The 24836-nt window shown below is 43.3% G+C and overlaps 2 protein-coding genes and 2 non-coding genes across 4 annotated transcripts; 1 reads left to right on the top strand and 3 right to left on the bottom strand.

The window, feature by feature from the left end:
* The first annotated feature begins 7181 nt into the window (after positions 1 to 7181).
* Positions 7182 to 7253, top strand: TRNAD-GUC (transfer RNA aspartic acid (anticodon GUC)). Its single transcript has one exon. It is a non-coding gene; the product is annotated as a tRNA-Asp (tRNA).
* An 864-nt stretch (positions 7254 to 8117) lies between these two features.
* LOC127753941 (katanin p60 ATPase-containing subunit A1) lies at positions 8118 to 14835 on the bottom strand. The gene is made up of 7 exons (XM_052279397.1): positions 14553 to 14835; positions 13273 to 13741; positions 10917 to 11114; positions 10308 to 10552; positions 9813 to 9971; positions 9139 to 9226; positions 8118 to 8734 (listed from the first exon to the last, which is right to left on the bottom strand). The coding sequence occupies exons 1-7, from the start codon at positions 14669 to 14671 to the stop codon at positions 8453 to 8455; spliced, it is 1560 nt and encodes a 519-aa protein (XP_052135357.1). The 5' UTR covers positions 14672 to 14835; the 3' UTR covers positions 8118 to 8452.
* Positions 14836 to 20455: 5620 nt separating this feature from the next.
* On the bottom strand, positions 20456 to 20528 carry TRNAE-CUC (transfer RNA glutamic acid (anticodon CUC)). The gene has a single exon. It is a non-coding gene; the product is annotated as a tRNA-Glu (tRNA).
* A 127-nt stretch (positions 20529 to 20655) lies between these two features.
* On the bottom strand, positions 20656 to 24365 carry LOC127760198 (D-glycerate 3-kinase, chloroplastic). Its single transcript, XM_052284419.1, has 12 exons — positions 24119 to 24365; positions 23218 to 23576; positions 22785 to 22864; positions 22651 to 22702; positions 22516 to 22557; positions 22350 to 22428; positions 22156 to 22187; positions 22008 to 22076; positions 21847 to 21921; positions 21650 to 21766; positions 21511 to 21561; positions 20656 to 21003 (listed from the first exon to the last, which is right to left on the bottom strand). The coding sequence occupies exons 1-12, from the start codon at positions 24273 to 24275 to the stop codon at positions 20860 to 20862; spliced, it is 1257 nt and encodes a 418-aa protein (XP_052140379.1). The 5' UTR covers positions 24276 to 24365; the 3' UTR covers positions 20656 to 20859.
* Positions 24366 to 24836: the final 471 nt, after the last annotated feature.

The raw sequence follows: 24836 nt of genomic DNA, 5'->3' as shown, positions 1-24836 counted from the left end.
CGTAATATGCTCTAGAGTTGTTAGTAGTAGCCTTAAAGGCCATGCATGCAATAAGGACAGAAGCAGCTAGTAGTAGTAGATCACAGGCGATTAGGCAACGCAACCACGCGAGATAGCGTTTTTGTTGCTTGTGCTTTGTCCATTTCGTCGTTGAACAGTGGGCTGTAGTAGGCTACAATGCCGACAATCCAGCTATACTGTGAGACGTGAGTTGTGAGCTTTGTGACCACGCCGTGGCTTGACAGTAACAACGCCAGAGTAAATAGTCTCTCGCACAGCTATCTGTGCATGCCCCTGCTATAGTCATCAGTAGTCATCACTGTAAATGTATTGGAAGGTTAGTGGTGCGTCATATATGTGACATATACAACAAGACGCGGATGATCAACTGGTGGCTACACACATTTCCATTTCTGATTTATATATAGTAGAGAGTAGCAAGTACTGTATATATTGCTCTGTCCGACAGGGCAGATTAACTCTCTGCTCTGAATTTATAGACTACAGTTATACTGTTTCTAGCACTCAGGTGCCCCACAAAGAAAAAAAGAAAAAAAACTTTTCTATTTCAAATGTGACAAGGTTACTAAACACGAGCTCCCTAGGTTTCATTCATAACCACGGTTAACAACGAAAACCAGTAATTTTTTATTTGGACAGTTTTTTAAAACAAAAAATCCTTTCATATTTAGTCGGTTTATCAAGCGGTTTCTAATTCTAAATCGGCTTAGTAAGACAAGCAACAAATTAAGTGGTTATTATCCTAGCATTTTTAAACATGGCACGTAGGGTGTTTAGTTCACGCTAAAATTGAAAATTTGATTGAAATTGGAACGATGTGACGAAAAAGTTGAAAGTTGTATGTGCAGGAAAGTTTCGATGTAATGGAAAAGTTTAAAGTTTGAAGAAAAAGTTAGGAAATAAACCATGCCATAGTGCACATATATTATATGCTGCTCATTATTTCTCTGATTATCTAATGGGAAAAAAAAAGGAGAGGAAGAAGTCCGTATATACATACTCCCTTAAGCTTTGACTGAAAGTCTATCTATGTTAGCTTTTACGATGGACCGTGGGATCTTGACCCCCGGTGGCATAATAGTTTTTAGCAAATTTTGACTAAATTTCGCTCAAATTTACTAATTTAAATTTGAATATATCAAGAACCATTTGAAAGTTGCCTCAAAATTTGCTCTTGTTCCACGTCGAAACCTAACTTAATTTTTTGTGGTTCCCCCCTGTCCATATAACACTATTCCCTGAAATTTGGAACCAGACATCCAACACCTTAAATATACAATATCGTTCATATAAGCCCCTAAAGTAGTGTCTAATTTTGCAGGTACAATGGAAAATTTTTGCAACATGGCATGCATATTGAAGATATACGTCAAAATCTTCACTTGAATGTATCTCTTTTATTACCTTTCTCTCACTGATAATTAATCAGACCAATATATATCAACATGGCATGCATGTTAGTATGATATCACAATAGCTTAAGGACTGAGCATCGACGCAATGAAAATATATCATTTTAATTAGCCAAAACAACTAGTTTAAGCATCAAAATATACAAAAAGCACCAACCAAAACCACTTTAGAGGGTGTTATTATGTAGATGGTATTGTAAAGTTTGGAGGGTTATATATCCAAAAGTTTAGGGGACGTAACAAGGGAAAAAAAGGAATCCCATCATTTACTCTTCATCTTATAAGCTACAAGTAAAATTTAAATTTTAAAAGTTGATATTGAAGTTAATTTGGTTTTCCTATTGCAGTTTATTTTTTAACATTTGCTTTTTTTTTATTTCTTAGAACACATGTATAAAAGGTTTGTTACAAATTATTTTTTTATTGCTGATAAATCGTTATAGTTATAGCTAGTCAGCATAAACTAAACATGATTGCGGGAGTAATTAAGCTGCAAGCTTAGGAGAAAGATGGCGGTATTTGGTTGGTCGCCTCATCTTGCCACGACATGCTTTAGTCGTGTCATAGTTTATTAGTTAGGCATTTGTTTCACTGTCACACCTTAATTTTACCACCTGTTTTATTTAAAAAGAAAAACTTTATATATGCATGTCATTCAAACATTTGTCGGCTAATTATATAATTTTGTTTGCTTCAAGATTAGCTGCGGCAAAATTACACAACAACCAAATGGCCCCGAAAGGCCGAAATGTCACGGGGGCAGACACTAGGTTGAGAGCTCCAGCTTAGGCTAATTCTAAACTTTTTCTTTAAACTTTTAATTTTTCTATCGCGTCAAAACTTTCCTATACATATAAACTTCTAACTTTTTTTATCACATTATTTTAATTTTAACTAAACTTTTAATTTTAGCGTGAACTGACACACCCTTAGCGCCGATAGAGATCGAGGGCGCGCGCGCGCGCGAACGCGGCAGCGCGCCGGCAGAAACGTGCAGCGGCAGATGCATACGCGCACCTCGCGCTCTCTCACCCCCCTACGACGGCTCGTCCGGCGGATCTGCGCTTGTCGGGCGCGCAACGCGACACCACGACACCACGGCTCATCAATTCATTCTGGGCCAGGCCGGCCCCAGCTGTAATTCCTTGTCTCTCTCTGTTTTTTTTTTTAACCTCTCTTTTGCTTGCACGGTCACTCTGTTATATTTTGGGCTTAGCTGAGTTTAATCTGCTTTGCCGTTTAAACTGATTACATATGCTACTGTAACACAGTACAATGGAGCTACTGGAAAGGTTAGGTGATACAGTGTGACTGAACTGTGTGCGCATGCAGAGATTGAGCAAGAGGGGGACAGCGGATACGATGATGCCTTGTTATTTTTGACCATAATGGCACTGGTGACGAATTGGCGAGGAGGGAGTTGTGACCATGCTGCTGCTTCTTCACTGATGGATCACATCGATCGGCATATGTTTTTCATGTGAAGTAGTAGCAGCAGACAACAACCAGAGGTTTTTTGTATTTGCATATTTTCCCCTTTTACTACTTCTGCTACCACTACTTCCATTTTGTCAGGGAAGAACTCGTACTACCTAATCGATTTTATTGCGACGCAGTGTCTGGGAGGAAGCGAACAAATGTTGGGCTACCTTCCCTGGCACCAAGATCCGGATTCCCGGGTACAAGAGCTATGGGGCACGTACATTGCACATGCGTGCGTAAATTTTAGCTCAGCTGCATGCATGTTTTTTTTTTCCCAATCTTAAACTAAAATGGCAGGACTACTACTAATTTGTCAGTGTACATAATGACAATTATTACGTGTAATGCAGCTACCCCCACATACATGGAGTAGTGAGAAAAGAGATGCACGCTCATCGATCAATAATAGCTACCCAAAGTAATTAATGCAAGTTTGGATGCGCATTGAAAAAACACCATTTCGTGAACAGAGGGAGTCACTGAATTATAGACACCTTATAGCAAGTATAATAGTGAGCTATAAATCTACTATAAACTTATATGGAGCGAAAATGCTGTTCGGCGATCGATCGCCCTGGGGATGGGGCAGCGATCAATCCCCTCCCCCCTCCCTCCACTTGGTTTCCTTTTTTGGCACCGCATTACTTTCCTATTTTAGTAAATTTATACACCTAAAGTTTATACACATTAAGTTTACACATCTAAAGTTTAGAGACCAAAAGTTTATAAGTCAAAAGTTTATATATCCGATTCAAATTTAAATTTGAATTCAAATATTTTTTTTATATATAGTATTTCTATACATCTAAAGTTTATAAGTCAAAAGTTTATATACCCGTTTCAAATTTAAATTTGAATTATATCTGATTCAAATTTGAATTTGAATTCAAATATTTTCTATATATAGTATTTCTATACATCTAAAGTTTATACACCTAAAGTTTTAGATCCAAAGTTTATAAGTCAAAAGTTTACATACCCGATTCAAATTTGAATTTGAATTATATCTGATTCAAATTTGAATTTGAATTCAAATATTTTCTATATATAGTATTTCTATACATCTAAAGTTTATACACCTAAAGTTTATAGACCCAAAATTTATAAGTCAAAAGTTTACATACCCGATTCAAATTTGAATTTGAATTCAAATTTTTTATATATAGTATTTCTATACATAAATTTTTCTAACTTTTGTTTCTTTTAAAAAATTGTGTAGTGTACTGTAGTAGAAAGAGAAGAAGGGGAGGAGAAAGGGGGAGAAGAGGGAGAAGTATAGGGGGAGGGGGGGGCAAACCGATCGCTGGGCGCGATCGCCCATTAGGCCCCCCTATGTGGAGGAGAGAGGTAAACAAAAGAGAAGGGTGTTGGCTCTCATGTAAGAGCTAGCTTAACACAAGCTCCAAGACAAATACATTGAATATATAGGTGAGAGATAGAGAGAGGAGAAAAAAATTATAGCCAACCTTATAGCTAATCTATTATATGTGTTGATTTTAGGATGGGCTAATAGTAGGAAGTGAGCTATATTATTATCCTTGCTCTTATATACAATCCCACTCTAAATCTGCTCCGGGCATCTTCACCTGATTATTTCCGTTGTTGGCTACTATTCCTACTGGTTTGAACTCTTAATTCATAGCTAAAACCGTAGATGAGCTATATATAGATATGTATGAGCGTATCCAACAGTATGACTATCCCACTCTTCACATAAAAATTAGCAATTATGAATAAAAACAGGCTCCAACTACCTCACAACTAAATGACCAAGCCATCTCACTAGCTAAGCTGGCTCCCTCATTGGTCAAACTTGGCAAGCCAAAATTAGCTTGTCAACCATGGGCCCACGCCTAGAGAGGCTCTCCCCAACTCTCTCCATCCCTGACTCTCTGCACTCTCCTAAATCAAGTAAACTCGTCATCGCTGCTGTTGTCTAGAGTTCCCCATCCCTTGCGCCCGTCGTCATCGTCGATCTGCCACCGCCTTCATTGCGTGGGATGTCAAGCCGGGTACCGCGTGGGAGCGCAATCGAAGGCCTCCACCATCACATTCCAGCCTCCACTCTACCGCCTCTTTCCTTGTGCGGATTCAAATGATAGTTCGTTAGAGAAGAAGAAAGAGAAGAGAAGAAGAGGGGGGGGGGGGAGTGTGCAGGAAGTAGGGAGCCTGATATGTGGGATCCACTGTTAGATTGGAGTGCATAATGAAAAAACTGTTGGATTGAAGGATATATTTCACTACCTAATTTTTTGGTTAGTTGATCAAATAAATATTTGAAGAGTTATATTTGAAGAGGTTGTTTGAGATGCTTTAACCGTGCATGTTATCCTCCCTGCCGTTGAAGCATGCCTTTCGTTTTGTCTTTAGGGAGGTTGAAGAATGAAGAATGGGTTGGTGAAGCACCATTTCAATTCCATCGCTGACAGCACAATCTTTCTTGCACGCTGCTGGGCTCTCTAGCACTGTGTGCATCCAGCTGAAGCCCAGACTATACCGGAGTATAGGGTATCCTGGCCTCTAGCAGCTAGCTAGACGGCTCGATCGGCAATGCCTCTAGCTAGGCTGTGGGAGACAAATCGTAAACTAGCTCTGCGTGTATAGATAGGCTCTGCTCCAAGCATCCAACTTTTGAAGACTCTGCGCAAACTCCAAAGCGATAAAAAGAGACCCCAAACACGTACCCATACCGGTGCGGCAAGCAGGCGGCCTGAATGCATATCAGCTTAGGATCACATGTTAATGGCCCCTTTTAATCGTAGGGCAGAAAAAATAGAGAAATAGTAAAAACACAGGATTCTGACAGGAATTAAAGTGTAAAACAGATTATTATAAAACATAGGAAAAACATAGGAATAGTCGTTTGATTGGAGTGTAGGAAAAACGCAGGAATCGGATGAGAGAGATAGACTCAAACGAAATTTTCCAAGAGGTTGGAGCTCTTGCTAAATTTCCTCCAAAATCCACATGCAATATGCCATTCCATAGAAATTTCATAGGATTTGGAAAGCTTCAATCCTTTAAATCAAATGGCCAAATAGAAAAATTTCCTATAGGATTTAAATCCTATAAAATTTTTATATAAGTCCTTTGATTCAAAAGGGCCCAAGTTCTTTTTTGACAGAGGGATGCAAATGCACGTACGTACACCGGTGAGGCGGTGACCGGTACACGAACGCATGCCACGCATGCGCGCAGCTGCAGGCCTGAAGCAAGCAAGCATACGCACTTACGCAGGCTAGCTATTACTACTACCAGAGGATCGCACAGGTATTTTGGCGATTGATAGGTCGATCCATCGACACGCATATTTAATAAGATAGTACATCCTCTGTTCTAGAATATAATAATCTAGAATCAGATGAGATGTATTCTAGTACTATAAATCTAGACGGAGGCACGTCTAAATTCTAGATTGCTATATTTTTTGATGGAGGGAGTAGTAGTAGAGCATGCTACTAGTCGTATACCGAATTATCGATGCAGCGGTACACACGATCGATCAATCCATGCGACAGATCAATCGTGCGCAGTGCAGGGGCAGAGGCGTGGTTGGCTGGCTGTGGCTACGGCTACTACGTACAGCAACTAGACTAGTATACGCAGTAGTATGTGTCAATGTGTGCATGTGTACGTCGATCTGTCCACTGTCCTTTCTACGTATACAGTACATCTACCCCGACATCGATCGGGTCGTCGATCTCATCTCATCTCTCCGACCGCTGCACTGTTCACACCAGCGCTTTCTCCCGTGCCCTCTCTACTGTGTTGCGCTGTTGCCCCGGCGCGGCGCGGCGCTGCATGCAACGGCAAAGCATCTGCAGCTGGTTAATGCGCGCCACGCGGTGGTTGGGCTTGGGCATGCATGCATGCTCGCTCTCTCGATCGATCGATCCTGGCGCGCGTGAGGCGTGTAAAGCGCACACGTTACTTGCTACTGTGCGAGCGTAGGTAGGGGTATACCCTCCTCCTCCTCCTCCTCCTACTACTACATTTGCTGCTGCTTTTGACTTCGCTGGGGCTGGTGGTGCAGCGCGCGACCAGGCCTAGAGGCGACAAGGCAATGTGCCGTTGTTGTGTTCGTACAGGCCAACACGGGCTACGTTCTGTACAGTTGATGCATGTATTAGGAGTGATGTAACTTGTGCTTATATAACTAGATTATACATATACGGATGTATGCGCGACTGAACTCTATCTTGCATGCGATTCAAAAGAGGGATAACTCTTATAAAGATAAAATTGTGTTTGCCCGGAAACAACCAAGTCGTTGTAGTATAGTGGTGAGTATTCCCGCCTGTCACGCGGGTGACCCGGGTTCGATCCCCGGCAACGGCGATATTTTTGCTCTTTTTTTTTTTTTTTTTTTTTTTTTTTTTTGCATTACATCTCCTCGAGCAGCTCGATTGCATGTTCCTTTTCATCCCAAAAATATTTTTACTCTTTCTTCTTCTTTTTTTTTTTGCATTACATCTCCTCGAGCAGCTCGATTGCATGTTCCTTTTCATCCCAAAATTAGTTCACTTTTATTTTTACATATCAATTTTTTTTTTTTTTGCATTACATCTCCTCGAGCAGCTCGATTGCATGTTCCTTTTCATCCCAAAAATATTTTTACTCTTTCTTCTTCTTTTTTTTTTTTGCATTACATCTCCTCGAGCAGCTCGATTGCATGTTCCTTTTCATCCCAAAATTAGTTCACTTTTATTTTTACATATCAATTTTTTTTTTTTTTTGCATTACCTCTCCTCGAGCAGCTCGATTGCATGTTCTTTTCATCCCAAAATTAGTTCACTTTTATTTTTACATAAATCTGGACAGTCCAAATGTCCAATGGCTCAGTTTTTGCTGACTTTTTTTAACGAAGTATAGTAGTACAGGGTTAGCATCACTGTATAAGTTCAGATCCACGGAAGCTATTGATGCATAGTACCATGAGACGTCACATGAAAGAAAGTCAAGTCCACGACTGGCATCTGCAGCAGGCCTTCATCCAGATTGCGTGTAGGACAAGTAGGTTTTCTGGCTATGGCACCAGATGGGTAAAAAAGCCACGGCATCTGGGTCTTCCAGCATCAGACCTGAGAACGTCAGGCACCGTTTCAGCTCTGGGCACCTGTTTTTCTCTGTTCAGAAGCCTGAACAGAGCCTGATTCAGTGATGTACTCCGTAAAGCAGATCAATGAGTCAAGAAGCATACTGTTAAAACGCGCACGTCGCAACTGCCCGTGCGAAACATGGAAGCTGGATATCAACTGTTCGAAATGGTTACAGAGTGACGCAACCTTTGGCTTCGGCAGTGCCAGTGACACTGAAACTAAATCAACAAAGCAGTTCCACGGGCAGAGACCTCTCACTTCCTAGTTTACTGTCTGGTTTGTCTCTATGATACAACACCGGCGCAGGCAATACAACCGATCAACATAAGGCCGTTGAAACAACATAACAGCGGTACAAATGAATGAAATACTTGCGAACACAAACAACCAAGGAGAAACAATGATCTGAGAAATTTGAACGGGAACAGAATGGAGATTTCAAGCGGACCCAAACTCGGCCTGCCACTTCTCGTGCTTTTCTATATCAGCGGGTGATACACTCTTCTGAACCTTGGCCAGAGCTTCCTCAAAGTCACACATGGCCACTGGGTCTTTTGAGATCTCATCTTTTGACATGTTCTTAATCTCATCGCGGGTCTTGCCTGCAATCTTTCGTCTCATGCCATTCATTGAAGCATCACGGCAAACATTTGTAAGGTCGTCACCACTATAGCCTTCTGTCCTCCGTGCAACTTCATCTATGTCAACATCGGTAGCAACCTGCCGATATAAAAGAGGCGTTAACAAACAACAGAAGATATGGCACAGTACTTTTTCATCAAAGTTGACAAGTAGCGAACAGTATTTGGTCATTTTCACGTATAAGGTACAACTCTGAGTAGAAAACTTCGATAGTCAACAGGTTATGGTGTACAGTAGGCATGAAGCTTATGATCAAAAGGTGTCATTTACAGAAATTACATATGCATGCGATCACACAGGTATGTGCACTGCATGCATAGCAAACACAATTCAGAGACATAACTGCCTATGCTGTGCAACAGTTATGGTGTGTGCAGGAACTGCACTGTTTGATTAAGGAGGCAATCATAAAACGCTGAAGGAGTAAACAGAAAGGGAACTAGGATGGAATTACAACACAGAAAAGATAAGTAATATCATACCTCAACAGTTTTAAGGTTAATATTGATGAGTGCCTTTCTGCTTTCAAAATTTGGAAGTGGAATATAAATACGCTTCTCCAGCCTCCGTCTGAGTGAATCAAGAATGTAAGAGTTAGAGGTTGTATACGGACACCATTCGGAAGATTAAAAGTAAGAACAAAAGTACTTCCTCTGTCCCAAAACATAGCTACCTAGTCCCTGTCCAGATACATAGTTATATTCTGGGACGAAGGGAGTATGTGGTAACAGTAATGTCATGTAGCTAGTGCATTGACGGATAAAGAAATGGCCAGGTCAAGTCTAATAGGAGTAACAGATAATTGCATGCCACTTCTGATGGTACCAATGGGTTTAAGTGCCATTGACTATAAATGACTCTAGCCCCAAAAGGAGTTTACATTTGGAACAAGGCTTTTGAGGCCTGTCCATAAGTTCAAATATTCTACGCTCTTAACCCATAAGAAGTGATGCAAAAAAAAAATTAAACCGGACCCAAACCACAGTTTTTTTTTTTTTGAGGAAATCGATATTCTAATTCCAATAGCAGCACCTCAAGCAAACAAGCTCCAATACTAAATATAATTGAATTTATGTGATTTATCTTATAAATTTCCAATTATTTAGTAGACTCAATAAATTTCTAAAGCAAATGTGAATGGAAAGGGTTTCCCAACCTCAGTGCTTCATCAATATCCCATGGAAAGTTGGTAGCTGCCAGAACCATAACTATTTTTGGTTGACCATCTTCAGTGGTAGAACTATTATTTACACCGTCTATTTGAACTAGAAGTTCAGACTTCACCCTCCTTGATGACTCATGCTCACCAGAAGCTCTGAAAGTTGGTAAAAAACTTGGTAAATACATTAGCTCATACATCTGGTCATAGTATTTTCTAAATGATGACATAGTACTTCTATGATGATAGTAGCTTTAAAAAATGCAAGTAATGAGGCCTCTACTTTATTTTCTTGGTGAGCTTTGTTTTTCAGAAAAATAGAAACAGAAGCACAAGTATGTTGCTTCTCAGCTTCTCTTGCAAACAAAAAGAATTTATATACTGGGCAGAACAATGCACCCATGATTATGCTAAAAAGTATTGAGAAAACTTTGATTGTCTTTGGAGACATTAAACAAGATGAACATGTATGGACAGATAGCATTCACATACCCACGAGATGTGCAGAGGGAGTCAATTTCATCAATGAAGATTGTACTTGGAGCATAGAACCTTGCAAGATCAAATAAACAGCGGACCATGCGCTCACTCTCTCCCCGCCATTTAGAAGCCAGAGTTGCTGAAGAAACATTGAAAAATGTTGTGCCACATTCTGTAGCTACTGCCTTCGCTAAAAGAGTCTTTCCAGTACCAGGTGGACCAAACATTAGAACCCCTTTCCAAGGTCGGCGAATACCCTGGTCAGAAATAGAGTGAGCATGGATAGGATGAGGATCAAAACAAATTTAAACTGAATAACAAGGTCACATGTGAGAAGAAAAGACTGAAATGAATACGATCAAAACTTGAAGGCTGAATTGAGGGTACGGTGATTTGGGTGCATGTGATTTGAGTGGCATGTTTTGAATGAGTCCAAAACATGCCAGATCATGTCCATGGCCATAACATGTATGCAAGTCCAGCTAACTTTCAAGCTACCAAGTAAAAGGCAGCAACAAGCACATGCCAGATCATGTGCATGGCTATAACATTGGCTAGCATCAAAAATAAATTCAGGCAAGGTTACAGAATCTGATAGAATAGCACAGTAAAAATCATTACCTGGAAATATTCAGGCATCCAGAGAGGAAGTACAACTGCTTCTTCAAGAAGTCTTTTGGCCTCACTAAGACCTGCGACATCATCCCATCTAACACCTGGGGTAGAATCCAGGACATCCCTTTCAAGCATGGCAGCCAAGTCCATATCTGGTCCTTCATATTGCCCCTTCTTGGACTTGCCTTCTTCAGCATCGCTACTCTGTAAGAAAATAATAAGAAAATACATGGTTTTCAAGAAACTTGACCACCATATAGAAGAACATACTGTAGAACCTATCCAGAAGGATGAGACAAGATAAGCAAAGAATTGTATATGGTATGTAACTAAAGCTTTCAATGCCCTTATTTGTATTTGGAATATGAAGATAAACAGATAGAGGCTCTAGGTTCCCCCGCTTCAGTAGAAGGTTAATTTCAAGAAAATGCCATTATCATTAGTACATCATATTTTGTACCTATCTATTATATTATTAAAGGAATAGAAAAAGGAGCCTCCACATTCGCTCTCATGGCCTAGAAATTCTCACATTAATCGGAGAAAAAGAAAAAGCAGAGTCCATATAGAAATACAATTTAGAAATAGCTGAAATTCGGAATTAAAAAATAAGAAATACTAAAAGAGGAGACTAGAGTCCATATAGAAATACAATTTAGAAATAGTTGAAATTCGAAATTAAAAAATAAGGAATATTAGAAGAGGAGACTAGAGTCCATATAGAAATACAATTAGGAAATAACTGAAATTCGGAATTAAAAACAAGGAATATTAGAAGAGGAGACTAGAGTCCATATAGAAATACAAATAGAAAATAACTGAAATTTGGAATTAAAAATAAGGAATATTAGAAGTAGAGTATAGAGTCCATATAGAAATATGAGCAATTCTACGGTCCTCGAGGAGGTACCATGAGGTACCAAAATTTTAGTGTAAAATTTGGTACCTCATGGTACCTCATAGTACCTAGGTACCAAGAGATACCAAATTTACAATAGAAAAAAATGGTACCTCATGGTACCTCCTCAAGGACCGTAAAATTGCTATAGAAATATAATTAGGAAATAACTGAAATTCGGAATTAAAAATAAGGAATATTAGAAGTAGAGTATATAGTCCAGGTTAGAAATACAATTAGGAAATAATAGAAATTTGAAATTAAAAATAAGGAATATTAGAAGTAGAGTATAGAATCCATATAGAAATACAATTAAGAATTAAGAAAAAAAATAGAAATTCGAAATTAAAAAATACTAAGGAATATTAGAAGTAGAGTATAAAGTCCATATAGGAATTTAAAACTAACTAAAATTTGAAATAAACATAATAAAATTAAAAGTAGAGTTTAGAGTCCGTATAAAAATACAATTTACAAATAAATAAAATTCGAAATTAAGAAAAACATGGGAAGAAGAGTTTAAAGTTAATATAGGAATACAATTTAGAAGCAACTGAAATTCGAAATTAAAAATTAAAGAATATTGAAAGATGAGTTTAGAGTCCACATAGAAATACAGTTAGAAATAATAAAAATTCAGAAATAAAATAAATAATATTGGAAAAAGAGCCTAGAGTCTATATAGAAATATAATTTACAAAAAATTCGGAATTAAAAAAAAAGAAATATTAAAAGACGAGTTTAGAGTCCATATAGGAATATTTATAATTTACAAATAACTAAAATTTGATATTAAAAATAATTAATAACTAACACGTATATAAAATACAATATGAATATTACACATTAGTAGTTTTATAAAGTTATTGCAAAATTTAAAATTATATTGTCATTTTAATATATTTGAATAATATAATGAGAAAACAAATATGCTATTACATGAGAGACAATATAACGATGCTAGCCGTGCAATCTGCGCGGGCCACCTTGCTAGTTCAATATGAATACAATAGCACAGTAGGAACTAAGGATAGATGGTCATGATAATATTCCTACATTGAAGTTAAAATAGAACATCTCTAGACTAGATTTAGGGACAACTCGAAATTACAATTTAACAATAGGTGCTATGAACAAAGAAAGATAAGTTGGACTAAGTTGCATCAAGTGCTTGCATCTCATAAAAACGGTTAACTCTACTTTGTATACACTAAGAAGTATGCTCAAACGAACAATACAGTCATGTTTGGCAATATAAATACATAGAAGTACTGATTACAAAAGAAGTTTGTATGCTAGTTGGTGCGAATCTATAATTTTGCACTAGGCAGATAAGTCGGTGATGATTCCAAAAGAAAAAACAGTTGTGTTTTGCCTATCATTTACAGGAGAAAACTAAGAACACGAACACAGCATATTTGCTCAAATGAAAACTGAGAAGAACAACTGTTTGACAGAAATTACCACTGAATCAGCCTTGCTTGAACTTGACTTCCCTTTCCTCCCACCAGTGCTAGAGGCAGTGGATGATCTTGCCCCAGAGTTTCCTTTACTTCCATTAGGTTTTGCACCACGACTAGGTGTTCCAGTCTTTGATGGACCCCGGGCCCAAGCTCCATCTTGGGAGGATTTTCTTGTACTAGATTGACCTCGTGTTGGTCTACGATTTGGTGTATCTCTTGGTGGCGCCCAGACATCAGGATCATCAAAGGGCGCTGGTGATGATGTTGGATACTCATCCAGTGGTTGGAAAACAAAGGATTTATTATTAGAGCGAATGGGGGGTGACGAGGACCGCCTTGCCCCAGGAGCTTCTTTAAACGCCTTTAATTGAGCATCCAGCTGTTTCACGATTTCTACTTCATCACAGATAGCTTTCTTACAGTTCAGCCATTTTGTGCGAATCAGAGCGTCATCCAAAGTAGTTAGATGCCTGCACAATCGAATCTTATCTATCATAATATGGATCAATATAAGGAGAAATGCATTTTTGTTATGTTCAAATGTTGTCATACTCAGTGTTTTACCTTCAAACATTTATTTAACCACTAAATGAACAAGCATGTGAATATCTTTCTTCAGCACAGTTTTTTTTTTTTGTTAAAAAATACATTTACACATCAATGTATGAGTTCTGATGTGAGCACATGCCTACGAATAAAGCATCAATGTCCAATAGGTTCAATGATGCGAACATTGTTGATGTTTTGAAGAAACAAGGATGCTTTTTCTTAAGAAAGTCCAAAGATACTCAAATGTGGAGCACCTAACTTCAACGTTATTACATACATTGCCTTATGATATCTAACACCCAATCATAAACCCCAGTTTAACTGTGTCGCTTTGGGCACTTGTACATCAAAATGTACCAAACCCAGTTAAACCGCTCGATTTTACCTAAGTCATATGACACCTCACCAACGAGAACTGGCGACAATTTCCCCCAACCCCAAAGTAGCGAACTAGCGACAAACTTATGACACAACCGCAACCCCCAATTCTTTCCGCAGAGCACATTTTAATAGAATCCACTAAGCTACGGCAGTCAAACGGCTCAGCCACGCACAAATCTACAGCCGTGCGTCCAAACGCGCAGATCCGCAGGGGGGCGGGAGGACGCCGCGAATCACACGAAATCGGGGGTCACCGCACACGCCCCAACCGCGACTGAATCGAGAGAGAGGGAGAAGGGTAGTAGGGAAGGCGGCTTCGCGGAGGGGGGGGGGGGATGGTAGGGAGCTCACTTGTTGATCTGGGCGATGGCGCCGTCGAAGAAGATGATGGAGGTGTCGTAGAGTCCCTCGAGCGCGTAGTCCCGCGCGAGCTTGAGGTGGTCCTGCAGCCCCGCGAGCGCGCTCACCATCTCCGCCGCCGCCGCGGAGATCCGGGTGGTAGGGTTCCGGCGAGGCGCGTCGACGGGGGAAGGCGGCGTGAGAAACAGCCGCGGCGAGGTGAGGTGGCTCCGCCTGATTCGAATTTTTTTGGGAGAAAAAGGTGGATGAGGCGCTGCCTGCCTGTTGGTGGCTCACCGCACCGACGTGTTCTCACTTCTCACAATCAGGCCCACGACGGTGACACTGACACTCGAGCAGCCATTGTCAGTGTCATGCAGGCCCACCGGCTGCGTCCATGCGTAATCCGGATTCATCTGGCTGTGCGATGTAGACCACACGATCGCGCGTGGATGGTAGTGATTTCAAATTTTCAATAGCTGAACAAAAAAGGTTGGGAATTCAACTTCAGGGCTTATTCGTTTCAAAGGATTTGTAAAGGAAAAGTATAGGAATATCTAATCCTTTGGAATGAGCACTATACTATCATTCGTTTTAAAGGAATGCATCAAAGGAAAAGTTCATATCCCTCCACTTTTAGGGCTCATTCGGATTGTAGGTTTTTTACGGGAATTTCATTGGAATACTATTCACTTGGATATTTTTCCTATCCTATCATTTGGATGGTAAAAAGTGGTTGTGGGAAAACTGTAGGGAAAAATCCTTTGCTGCCGATTCCACAGGAAAAACGGAGGAAAATTCCATCCACTCCAAGCTCTTGTTCTCTCCCTATCCTGTAAACCGAATGCTCTTAGCTTCTACATTCCTGTGTTTTTCAATCCTCTGTTTTCTACATGATTTCCTTTCATATTCATACGATTTTCCTATCCTGCATTTTTTCCTACCCTGTAATCCGAATAAGCCCTTAGGGGGAAAACAAAGGAAAAAAAATAATCCACTCCAACCGTAACACTCCACTTTTCGCGTGGCGTTAAAAAGCTAATTTACAAAAATCCTAATTGCGAAAAATTCGTTCTTTGAGTGTTGAGTCTAAGTTGTGCCATAGATCTCAATTTAAAATCCCTCCCTTGTCTCAATACCCTGATATCAAAGATCGCCTCCTCAAAATTTTCGTTCCAAAATAATCTCGAAGTTCGAATCCTTCTATTCGGATTTCACTCCAGAAACCATAACCACAAATATCGCCTAATTCCGGAATCCAAAACCAGACTCCAACCCTAAAGCCTGTCCGATCAAATTCCCTCCTTGAGCTAGCTCTAACATCCAAGCTTCCCCCTCTCCTCGTCTTCATCACTCTATCTATCCATCCATCCATCTATCTATCTATCTATCTATCTATCTATCGCATTCTACCGCCACATCCTTTGATTCACCCCCGAACATTGATTTCTCCTTTTGTTTCCCTCTCAAATAATCCTTGAGCTGCCAAATACAAACATATTCCTAAAATATCAAATCTCTCTTTGAACTTCAACCACTCATCGACATCGAAAATCACGCCTCATCGAAATTCCTTCCCATTTCCGAAAGTATCGAATTCGCTCTTTGAATCCCCTCCTTGGCTTCTCCATATTTTTTTGAGTTCAAATATCCAATTTGAATTCAAATCCAATGTCAAATGCTCCTCAAATTCCTTGAAGAAATTCCTCAAAAAAGTATATTTCACCTCCCTCTCGGTCGTTGGGCCGTTTTTCCCTTTTCCGGCCCATCTTCTCCTCTCGGCCGCTCCTCCTCCTCCCCGCACGTGCGCTGCACGCGCCGAGCAAGAGAGGCAGCGCCTCTCTCGTCTCCTTCCTCTCTCTCTCTCTCTCTCTCTCTCTCTCTCTCTCTCCATCTCTCGTTCTCGTCGAACTCGTCTCCCCGGCGCCGATTTCCGCCGCCGCCGTTTGAATTCGCCCGTCGGTTTCCCGCGCGCGCGCTCGCCGCTCAGTCGCCGCCGCGTCAGCCCCGACGCCGCCCGTGCCCGCGCTGCCGCCGGCCCCGCTGCTCTGCACGCATGCGTCCAAGGGCGAGAGCCAGCGCTCGGTCTCGCCCCTCTTCCTCCTTCGCCTTTTTTCCCGAAGCGACATGGAGCAAGCTCCCCTTTTCCCCCTCCTTTCTCCCTTTTTCCTCTCCCGAACCGACGCCCTACCTCCACCGCTTGGCACCTAGCGCCATGGCAGCGAGCGCCCCTGACGCCGCGCGCCAGCTCGCCATGCCCCACCTTGACCACGCCGAGCCGCGCCAGCCCGCGCTCGCGGTTCGATTCCCACCGCACGATCCACCGCCTCCACCGCCCAACGCATCCGCGCCATCCGCCATTTCGTGCCGCCCACGAAAACGCCGACGTCGCCCGTGAACGCCGGCCGAGCGCCAGCTCGCATGCTCCCCCGAACCGATCTTGACGCTCCCACACCCCCTCTATAAAACCCATCCCCGTGCTTCCTCCCCCCTTGTTTCGTTTCCCCCAAGCGGCGAAGCTCTGCCGCCATGGGAACTCCTGGCCGCCGCGTCGAGCTCCATGTCCAGAGGCATCTCGCCGTCGAGTCGTTCCATCCTCGCCGCGTCCTTCTCCTTCCTTGGCCAAACGACGGTCGTTACCACCTCGCCGCAAAACCCGTCCGTGCCGCCCTGCCCTGTCCCCGTATTTCCGGATGCCGCGCCGGTCCCGATTCGCCGCCGCCTTCGGAAATCCCAGTCGCACTCCCCCGTCGGCCTTCCCTCTCCCACCACAAAATCGCCACCGACGTCATTTCCTCTTGCCGGTGAGCCCCGAGCCTAAATCCTTCCCCTACATCGTCTAGCTGCTCGCCTCGCCGTGGCTCTGTTTTCCGCCGCCGTCGGCCTCTCTCTCCTCTCGCCGTACCTCGCGCCGCCACCCTCCTTGAGTCCCCTTGAGCCACCCAAAACCGTCGCTCCGCCCGCTGGCCTCCTCTTTTGCTCCTGCGCCGTGCCATCCTTTCCACCGTCGTCGTGCGCACGGTGGCGCACCGCCGTTGGCCTCCCTCCTCTCTTTGATTCCCGGCGCCGCCACCATCCCCGTGACCCCCGGACCTCCCAGAAGCGTCGCCGCAGTCGCTAGCCTCCGCCTCTGCGCCCGCGCCGTGCCGCTCCCTGCCGCCGCCGCCGGACGCCGTCGCCGCCCCCCCTCCGACCCCGGCGCCCTAATCCGAGCCGTGGAATGAGTTCAACTTCTCCTCCTTTTGCCTCCATCGCCGTCCCCTCCCTCCGGCTCGCCGCCGCTCGCCGTCGCCGTTGTGCCGCCGTGAGCCGTCCGATCTCCGGATGCGCTCCTCCTCTCCCCCTATCTCCTGCCAGCGTGACGACCACGTGGCCGCCACCTCAGCCACCCTGCCCCGCTTGACTCGGTCAGCCGCCTCCTCTCCCTCTCGCTCGCGGGCTTGGCCCATCAGCCAACCTCCCCTTAGGCCTGATGACACGGAAAAAGTTCACTTTTAGTCCCTCCTCCGAGTCCAGTGCCGACACACCCAAGACCACAATTACTCCCTCCAATTGCTCCTCTCTCTCTCACCTTCTTGTTGGCCCCACGTGTCAATGAGTCAAAGATATTCTTGGGAATATCTTTTTCAATACTCCACAGATATTTCTCTTTTCTAGAAATTCAATAAATCATTTCCTATATTGCAAATTCCATAAACCCATCCTCTTAATCCGGAGATTCCAATAATTCGTCCCCTCGAGCCCGCATGTCAGTGGATGTTAATAATATTCTTGAGAATATTATTTCTATAAATTCCATAAACCATTTCTCGTATTCTAGAAAATTCCGACAAATCATCTCCTTGTCCAGAAAAATTCATTTAAACTTCCAAAATTCATATCCCTCGATCCGTTCATCCAATTGCCTCCGTTCCACTTCCAGTAATTCCATTAAATTGTGATCTATCTAATGGCACTAATAATTAGCCTAAATAGGACATTTTATTTGGTCTTTGCATAGGTTTTTGATTGTTTGCGCCTAGTTGCGGCTATCGGATATTTTTCTTCAAGCGGATTTCTCGAAGATTTGTGAAGTTTCATGAAGACCCTGAGCAAGGCAAGCCACCTTTGAACATATTGAGCCTATATTTGAACTTAATTATATTGCTTGCAAAATATTATGCATTGATAGGATTGCACTTAATCTGTTTGCCCCGTCTGCAAGGCAGACCGGTGGGCCTACCTAACTTGTTGCATCTGATCCTTCCATTGTTAATTGTTATATCATGTTCCCTTGTAACCACCTAGTTGCGCCTCGGTATTCGTGCACTCTGCACGAGTATCGACGGTCGCCTTCAAACTTAAAATCTAAGAAACATCTTGGGTAAAATTTGGTTTACAAAAGCTTTGGAAAACCTGACGCCTGGGTCGGTGCCTTGTGAAAGAAAATGAGTTTTAAAAATAAAACTCTCGACACAAGGCCATTCCTGGGCGGAATACTTGTGCGGTCGCATCTAAGGACCGATTCCTTTGGAATTACATCCGAGCATACAATAGTGCGACCACATGGGTGGAATGGGATGCCCCTGGCTGAGTAAATAGCTAATCAGGGGAGCCTTGATGCCAAGAGACATGTGGATTCAACGGGGTGGTGTCGGGGAGAACCCCCGGGCTTCCTGGCACAGTATGGTCTGGGACCTAACCTGTTGTTGGTCTGGGACCCCTCTCGTTGGCATATGGCAACCCTGTGTCGGCTTTGGAAATGCCTTGTCGTGAAAGCCTCAAAGTCGCCAGACGTGGCTGTTCTGCACGGGCTAGGTGACCCGGGTTAGTAACGTCGTGTGGGTAAAGTGTACCCCCTCTGCAGAGGTTAACAAACTGTTCGAACAGCCGTGCCCACGGTCATGGGCGGATGTGAGGTGATTCCTTAGCGTAGTTTTTGTTTTACCCTGTTTTATGAAAAGGTGTTAAGTTTTGGAAACCTAATGCTTGGGAAGCATTTAGCTGTCCGGGGGACAGTGGGACCGGGAGTCCCTGGAAGTGATTGGTCGTTTGGGGACCACTATTATCGGGAAGTTTGGAAAATTGGTTTGGTTTGGGAAAACCAGATTTGAAGCCAACTCTGGGAGTTGTGCAAATCTTGATAAATAAATTTGTTACTTCTCACCTCCCGACCGAGCTGAGACTTGTCTCGCTCTGGTTGTGGAAAGCACACACTTAGATTATTGAAAACTTGAAAACAAAACTGTTTGCAAAATAACAGCCTTCCCTTGAAGCTTGCATTAACCACCTAAATTCCCCTAGCTTGCTGAGTACGTAAGTACTCACCCTTGCTCTCTATATAAATATAGTTCTGCCAGCTCCGAAGATGAAGTTGAAGTGAAGTGAAGATTAGGGTTTCGTCCTAGTTCCCTGCCGTTGCCTGTGGCGTTGGGTGTTAGTCCGTTGGTTGGTTCCGCTGCTGCTGCTGTTGTTGGTGTTTGCCTCGTCCGTGTCGTCGGTTGCATTCTCGGGCTGTCTGAGCTGCAATCTAAGTTAAGGTAAATAAGTCCTCTATTAATTATAAGGATTTGCAATGATTCATGTTTGTCACCGTGGGTACCAGCGCTATGTCCTGGGATTGGTACTGAGATCGCGGTTTCGTAGGATGCGGTTCACGCCGTTTTCCTACGACACGCTCCTGTCAGGTGCCGTTGTACGGCGGTGCCAGATTGGGATGTGACAACAACCCAATGTTTTCAATCCTTTGGATTGTTTGCAACTCAACCATAGGAAAATTTCATATGTTTTTTAATCTATAGGTTTGCACATGTATTCCCACATTATTCCTATGTATTTTCTATTCCTACGGTTTGAAAATCCTACAAATCGAATAAGCCCTCAAGCTGAACCAAAAAAAAAAATCAAAAATCTGTTCGCCCTCTGAACAAAAAAAATTCCGTTGCCGGGACTCGAACCCGGGTCTCTCGGGTGAGAGCCGAGTATCCTAACCAGCTAGACTACAACGGAACTTGCTAACTATAAGATTATAAAATTATATATATTACTGTCGATAGTATACACCAACCTCATGTCCAAATTCCAAAACACCCAAATGCAACATCACATCACGGTATCACAGATGCACTCAGCAAAATGAATTGGGATTCCGATTTCCTTATAAGTAATAGCAAGATTTCGTATACGTCAAAGTTTTACACGTTTAGTACTTGTTCAAGCCACAAGAAACAAGAGGCCAGTGGTGCTTGCTTGGAATATGTGGTCTCAGAAAGATCAGATATCCCAAACTCCACCATTGGGTCAGAAGATCCATTTTCTTTCAGCAATGTACATTCAGGGCTCATCTACCCCACATAGGATTCCTCTTTTCGTCTATGTCAACGACCAGCAGGTGGTCTGGGTTCGAGCCGTTTGGTCCCTCTTTATATAGAGTGGGCAAATATGCGTGGTATGCTGGTAGGTAGCGCGACACAAAATCCATGACCTGCAAGAATTACCAGAAGCATGTTAACCTAGCTCATCAAATGCATTAGAAAGAGAATCCAAGACTCGAATGAGCTTCAGTGAATAGCATAAAATTGTTCACTGAAGAATACATCAGATAATTCAATACTAGTAACAGTTCTTGTTGCTCAACTTTCAGGTGAAGTGATGCAGTTTTTTTCTTTTTCCAATCACGGGAATTCCCTGTTTTCTTTCAATTTTCAACACAGAAAACCAGTCTGTTACATGAATAGGTTTTTAGAGGTGATTCACTGAGTAGCAAGTACTTTTGCGTCCCTGAAGATTTTACTCAAATGTACTGATGTGAGTGGTGTACTTACTCAGTTTGGCCACAACTGAATTCAGTGGGAGCTATTCCTAATTGGTGGCAATTTGTCTACTTTACTTGACGGTTAGTAACAGCAAGGCATTAGCAAATTATCAAACTAGGACGGAAAGGAAGCCAATAGGATGTTATAATGAATGCATAGCTATGTGAGAAACAAACCTCCTCATCAGACATTCCTGGTTTCCCATCTGCTCTCATAGCTATCTCTGCCTGTAAATCCAAATAACATAAGAAAATTGCAATTCATGGTTGTGCATTTTCTGACACCATTAGTTACTCAGATAAATCTGGTAATGACCTGCAGTCTCCACTGGTACACGCAACTAGGTTCCTTTATTTTTATGACCATCCATGACCCAATGAACCTGTCCCATGCATCGTAGTATGCCTCAAGGTTCTTATTAACCACCTCAAGCTGAAGATGAAAAAAGGCAAGTCATATTAAGTAAAAGAGAAACAAAGAAATCAGATAATGTGGTAATATCGGAAACCCGCCTGAGGGTCCACTGCTTTTACAACTTCATTTGGAAGAGGTTTGAATCCAAGCATCCATCCTTCAAAAAGAACAACCTAGGACAGAGAAAACAGACATAGAAAATGTTCAAAAATTACAATTTTCTCATCTCAAAAAGCCCTACAGCTCAACATGAGCATACCTCTAAGGGCCCTTCAACCTCTGGCCATGTTGAAGGATCAGCCCGATCCCCTCTTCCACCAAAAGCAGACTACATGGACATGTGACATGTATCATGCAGCTACTCAATTATAAAAATCATCTAGGCGACGATAACTGCAACCTTTTACCTTGTCATACCGTGGAAGCTTCATCTTCAAACCTAAATATATTGTAATATCAGTGACAAACTATTTTACATTGAAACTAGGATGCATATCATTTCAATAAATTCTCCAAAATAAAAAATATACTATGTGCAAGGCTGTTCAAATATAATAAAATTGGTCTGAAGAGGATATATATACTTGTCAAAAATCAGTACCTTCTTTAGTTAGTTTAAGCAGCGATTCAAGTGTTTCAACTGAGAACGGGAGATCATGGCTTCCAGCATTTCCACGAAGCTGTAAAGTTTTGGTTATTTACTCTCAGTTCACAATACAATACTTGAACCAAAACAGTGTATATTGGATCTGGGGTGTTCTTTGTACCTCCAAAAGAGCATTTCCAGGATTTCTTTCCCTCAATTTACCCTGGAAATATTCATTAATTGTTTTCACTAATTTGCCAAGTACTTGGAGTAGTAAAACAGAACGGATAATTGCACAATATTTGAAGACTCACACCTGTTCTGCTGCCGTCAAGTAGAAGTCATCGATAGATAATGTAGCGGCATTCCTAAGGCACGGAAAAGTCTTGTCTTTTAAATTTCATTGATACGGGTAAACATAACATGACTAGAATGACAAGAAGAACTCACCTACCAGCAACCCGAAAAAGATAATCAAGTGCGAAAACAAGAGTTGTCTTTCCACTGCCTTGGGGAGCGCTGACCCCAATCTAGATCACACAAAGACGATTCATTTACAAAATGTGAATTAGAATCAGATAAAGGCTTGTCCGTTCTTGTGACTTGATATTCACAGTTCCCATTTCGGTATAATTAATATATCCCTTCGTGATAAAACGATCCATGAGTGCGTGTCATGCTGATTAAAGCAATAGATGCTTCATGATGAAATATTTTGTGCGATGTACTCATAATGCAGAGGAATATGTTCTGCTATGTCCACCTGATGGAACATGCCATGAGAGGTTTGGAATGGATGCTATCAGGCACTAGTGGACAAAGCTACATGTCAGATTTCATCAGCTTCTTCTATGATAAAGAGAAAAATGTTTCATGTGCATACCACTAATGGAGGGATCTTGTCGCCGTCCTTGTACTTGGCCCTGTGCTCCGTGACCTGGTCCTCGCACCAGAGGAAGACGGGGATGTAGAAGTGGTATATCCTGGCCTTCTCCGCCTCCGAGAGGTGGAGCTCGTTGAGGCGGAACAGCCGGGCCACCTGCACACCGCAGCGCAGCCACCGGTCGATGGAGCCGGCGATCTTCTCCTTGGTGTACCCGATCCTGTCCACGAGCGGGCCGCTGCAGATGAAGTCGTACAGGTCCTGGACGGAGGAGATGAGCGCCGGCGACGACGCCGGGGCGGAGCGCGGCGGCGCCGCCCCCGCCGCCGCCTGGCCGTGATCCGGGCACGACAGGAAAGCTGGCGCAAAGAAAGAAACAGGGCGATCAGTTAAAATGGCGAGAGGAATCGTGACTTGCGCGGCAATGCCTTTCTTGATCCTACCATCCATGCGGTGCCAAGAACCTGAGAAATCGACGATCTAAACTATAGCAAAAAGGACCAAATCTTTGAAGGACCGAACTGTGTATTGACCTCTTGACCCCAGCAAGAGAGAAAAACGGATGCGCGAGAGTTTTATATGGATGATCAAACATTGCTCTCTGCAGCTAAAAAAAAAAAGGATAAAGAAACGGCTCGTCGAGTCAGACGCAGGGGCAGGTGTACGCTTGCAAAACACCATGGCACACGACACTTATCCGCTTACGCGAGCACGGAAAAGGCCAAGCAAGCAATAAACAAGAGAAGAGAAACAGTGCGCGCACAGCGGCACAGACCAGCGCAGACGAGCCAAAGTACTCCTAGTTGGTTGCCACAGTGCGCCGCCGTGACCTCTCGTCGTACGCACGCACGCAGATATTAGATGGTTTTTTTTTTTTTCTAATGATGTCTGAGTTGCTAACCTTTCCTCGACGGAGTGGTGGCGGTCACGGTGAAGGAGCAAGCCGCCGCCTTGGGGTGGTAAGGCTTGGCGCGGAGGAGGAGCGGCGCGGATGAGGGCGAGGAGACGACCGCGGCCGCGGCCGCGGCATGGTGCGGGGCGGCGTGGAGCGGCGTCATCGCGCTCTCTCTCTCTCTCTCCCGGATCGACGTGCGTGCGCGGGTGGGACTGCGGGGGAGGAGGAGGACGTGGGGTGGAGGCGGGGCGGGCGGAGGGGATTTTTCAGGATTGGGCGCGGAGTGCAGGGAGCCTCTCGATGCAGCTCCTGCACGGCGGCACGCGGCCGGTCGCTTTCTCCTCGCGAGGCTCGAGAGCCGAGACGCTGGCTGAGGCTGTCAAGTGTCAAACCGCGCGCCGCTCGGTGGCGGTGGCCAGATCATTCGCAGGTGCGCCGTGCACGTACGCAGCCGAGCAGCCGGCGGCACAGTTTTGGTTGGCTTCGACTTCGACGACATCTTCTCTTCTGCCCATTCTGCGCGACCGTGCGATGCTGCTGTGAGAGTGTGAGAGACCCTTCGGCAATCGGCAGTTCGCCTGACTATTATCGGGCTTCTCCTGGGCTACCTTTGAAGTCAAAGCGTAAAAAGGCCCATGTTCATCCCAGTCTTCTTTGCCTTTCGTTTTCAGCAAAATCTAAACCGAGAAGTCTCTCGATTTAGTGCTAACCAGCGACGAAACAA

This window comes from Oryza glaberrima, chromosome 1, assembly GCF_000147395.1.
Source record: "Oryza glaberrima chromosome 1, OglaRS2, whole genome shotgun sequence".
Classification (NCBI taxonomy): domain Eukaryota; kingdom Viridiplantae; phylum Streptophyta; class Magnoliopsida; order Poales; family Poaceae; genus Oryza; species Oryza glaberrima.
The sequence above is the reverse complement of the archived record's forward strand: the minus strand, read 5'-3'. Positions and strand labels throughout refer to the sequence as shown.

Coding starts and splice junctions, on each gene's coding strand:
- LOC127753941 (XM_052279397.1), bottom strand. CDS start 14,671: ATGGTGAGCGCGCTCGCGGGGCTGCAGGACCACCTCAAGCTCGCGCGG. Junction 13,742..14,552: donor GCCATCGCCCAGATCAACAA/GTGAGCTCCCTA, acceptor TCGATTGTGCAG/GCATCTAACTACTTTGGATG. Junction 9,972..10,307: donor TCCCTCTGCACATCTCGTGG/GTATGTGAATGC, acceptor ACCAACTTTCAG/AGCTTCTGGTGAGCATGAGT.
- LOC127760198 (XM_052284419.1), bottom strand. CDS start 24,275: ATGACGCCGCTCCACGCCGCCCCGCACCATGCCGCGGCCGCGGCCGCG. Junction 21,922..22,007: donor AGGTTGAAGGGCCCTTAGAG/GTATGCTCATGT, acceptor TCTCTGTCCTAG/GTTGTTCTTTTTGAAGGATG. Junction 21,004..21,510: donor CAGGAATGTCTGATGAGGAG/GTTTGTTTCTCA, acceptor TAATTCTTGCAG/GTCATGGATTTTGTGTCGCG.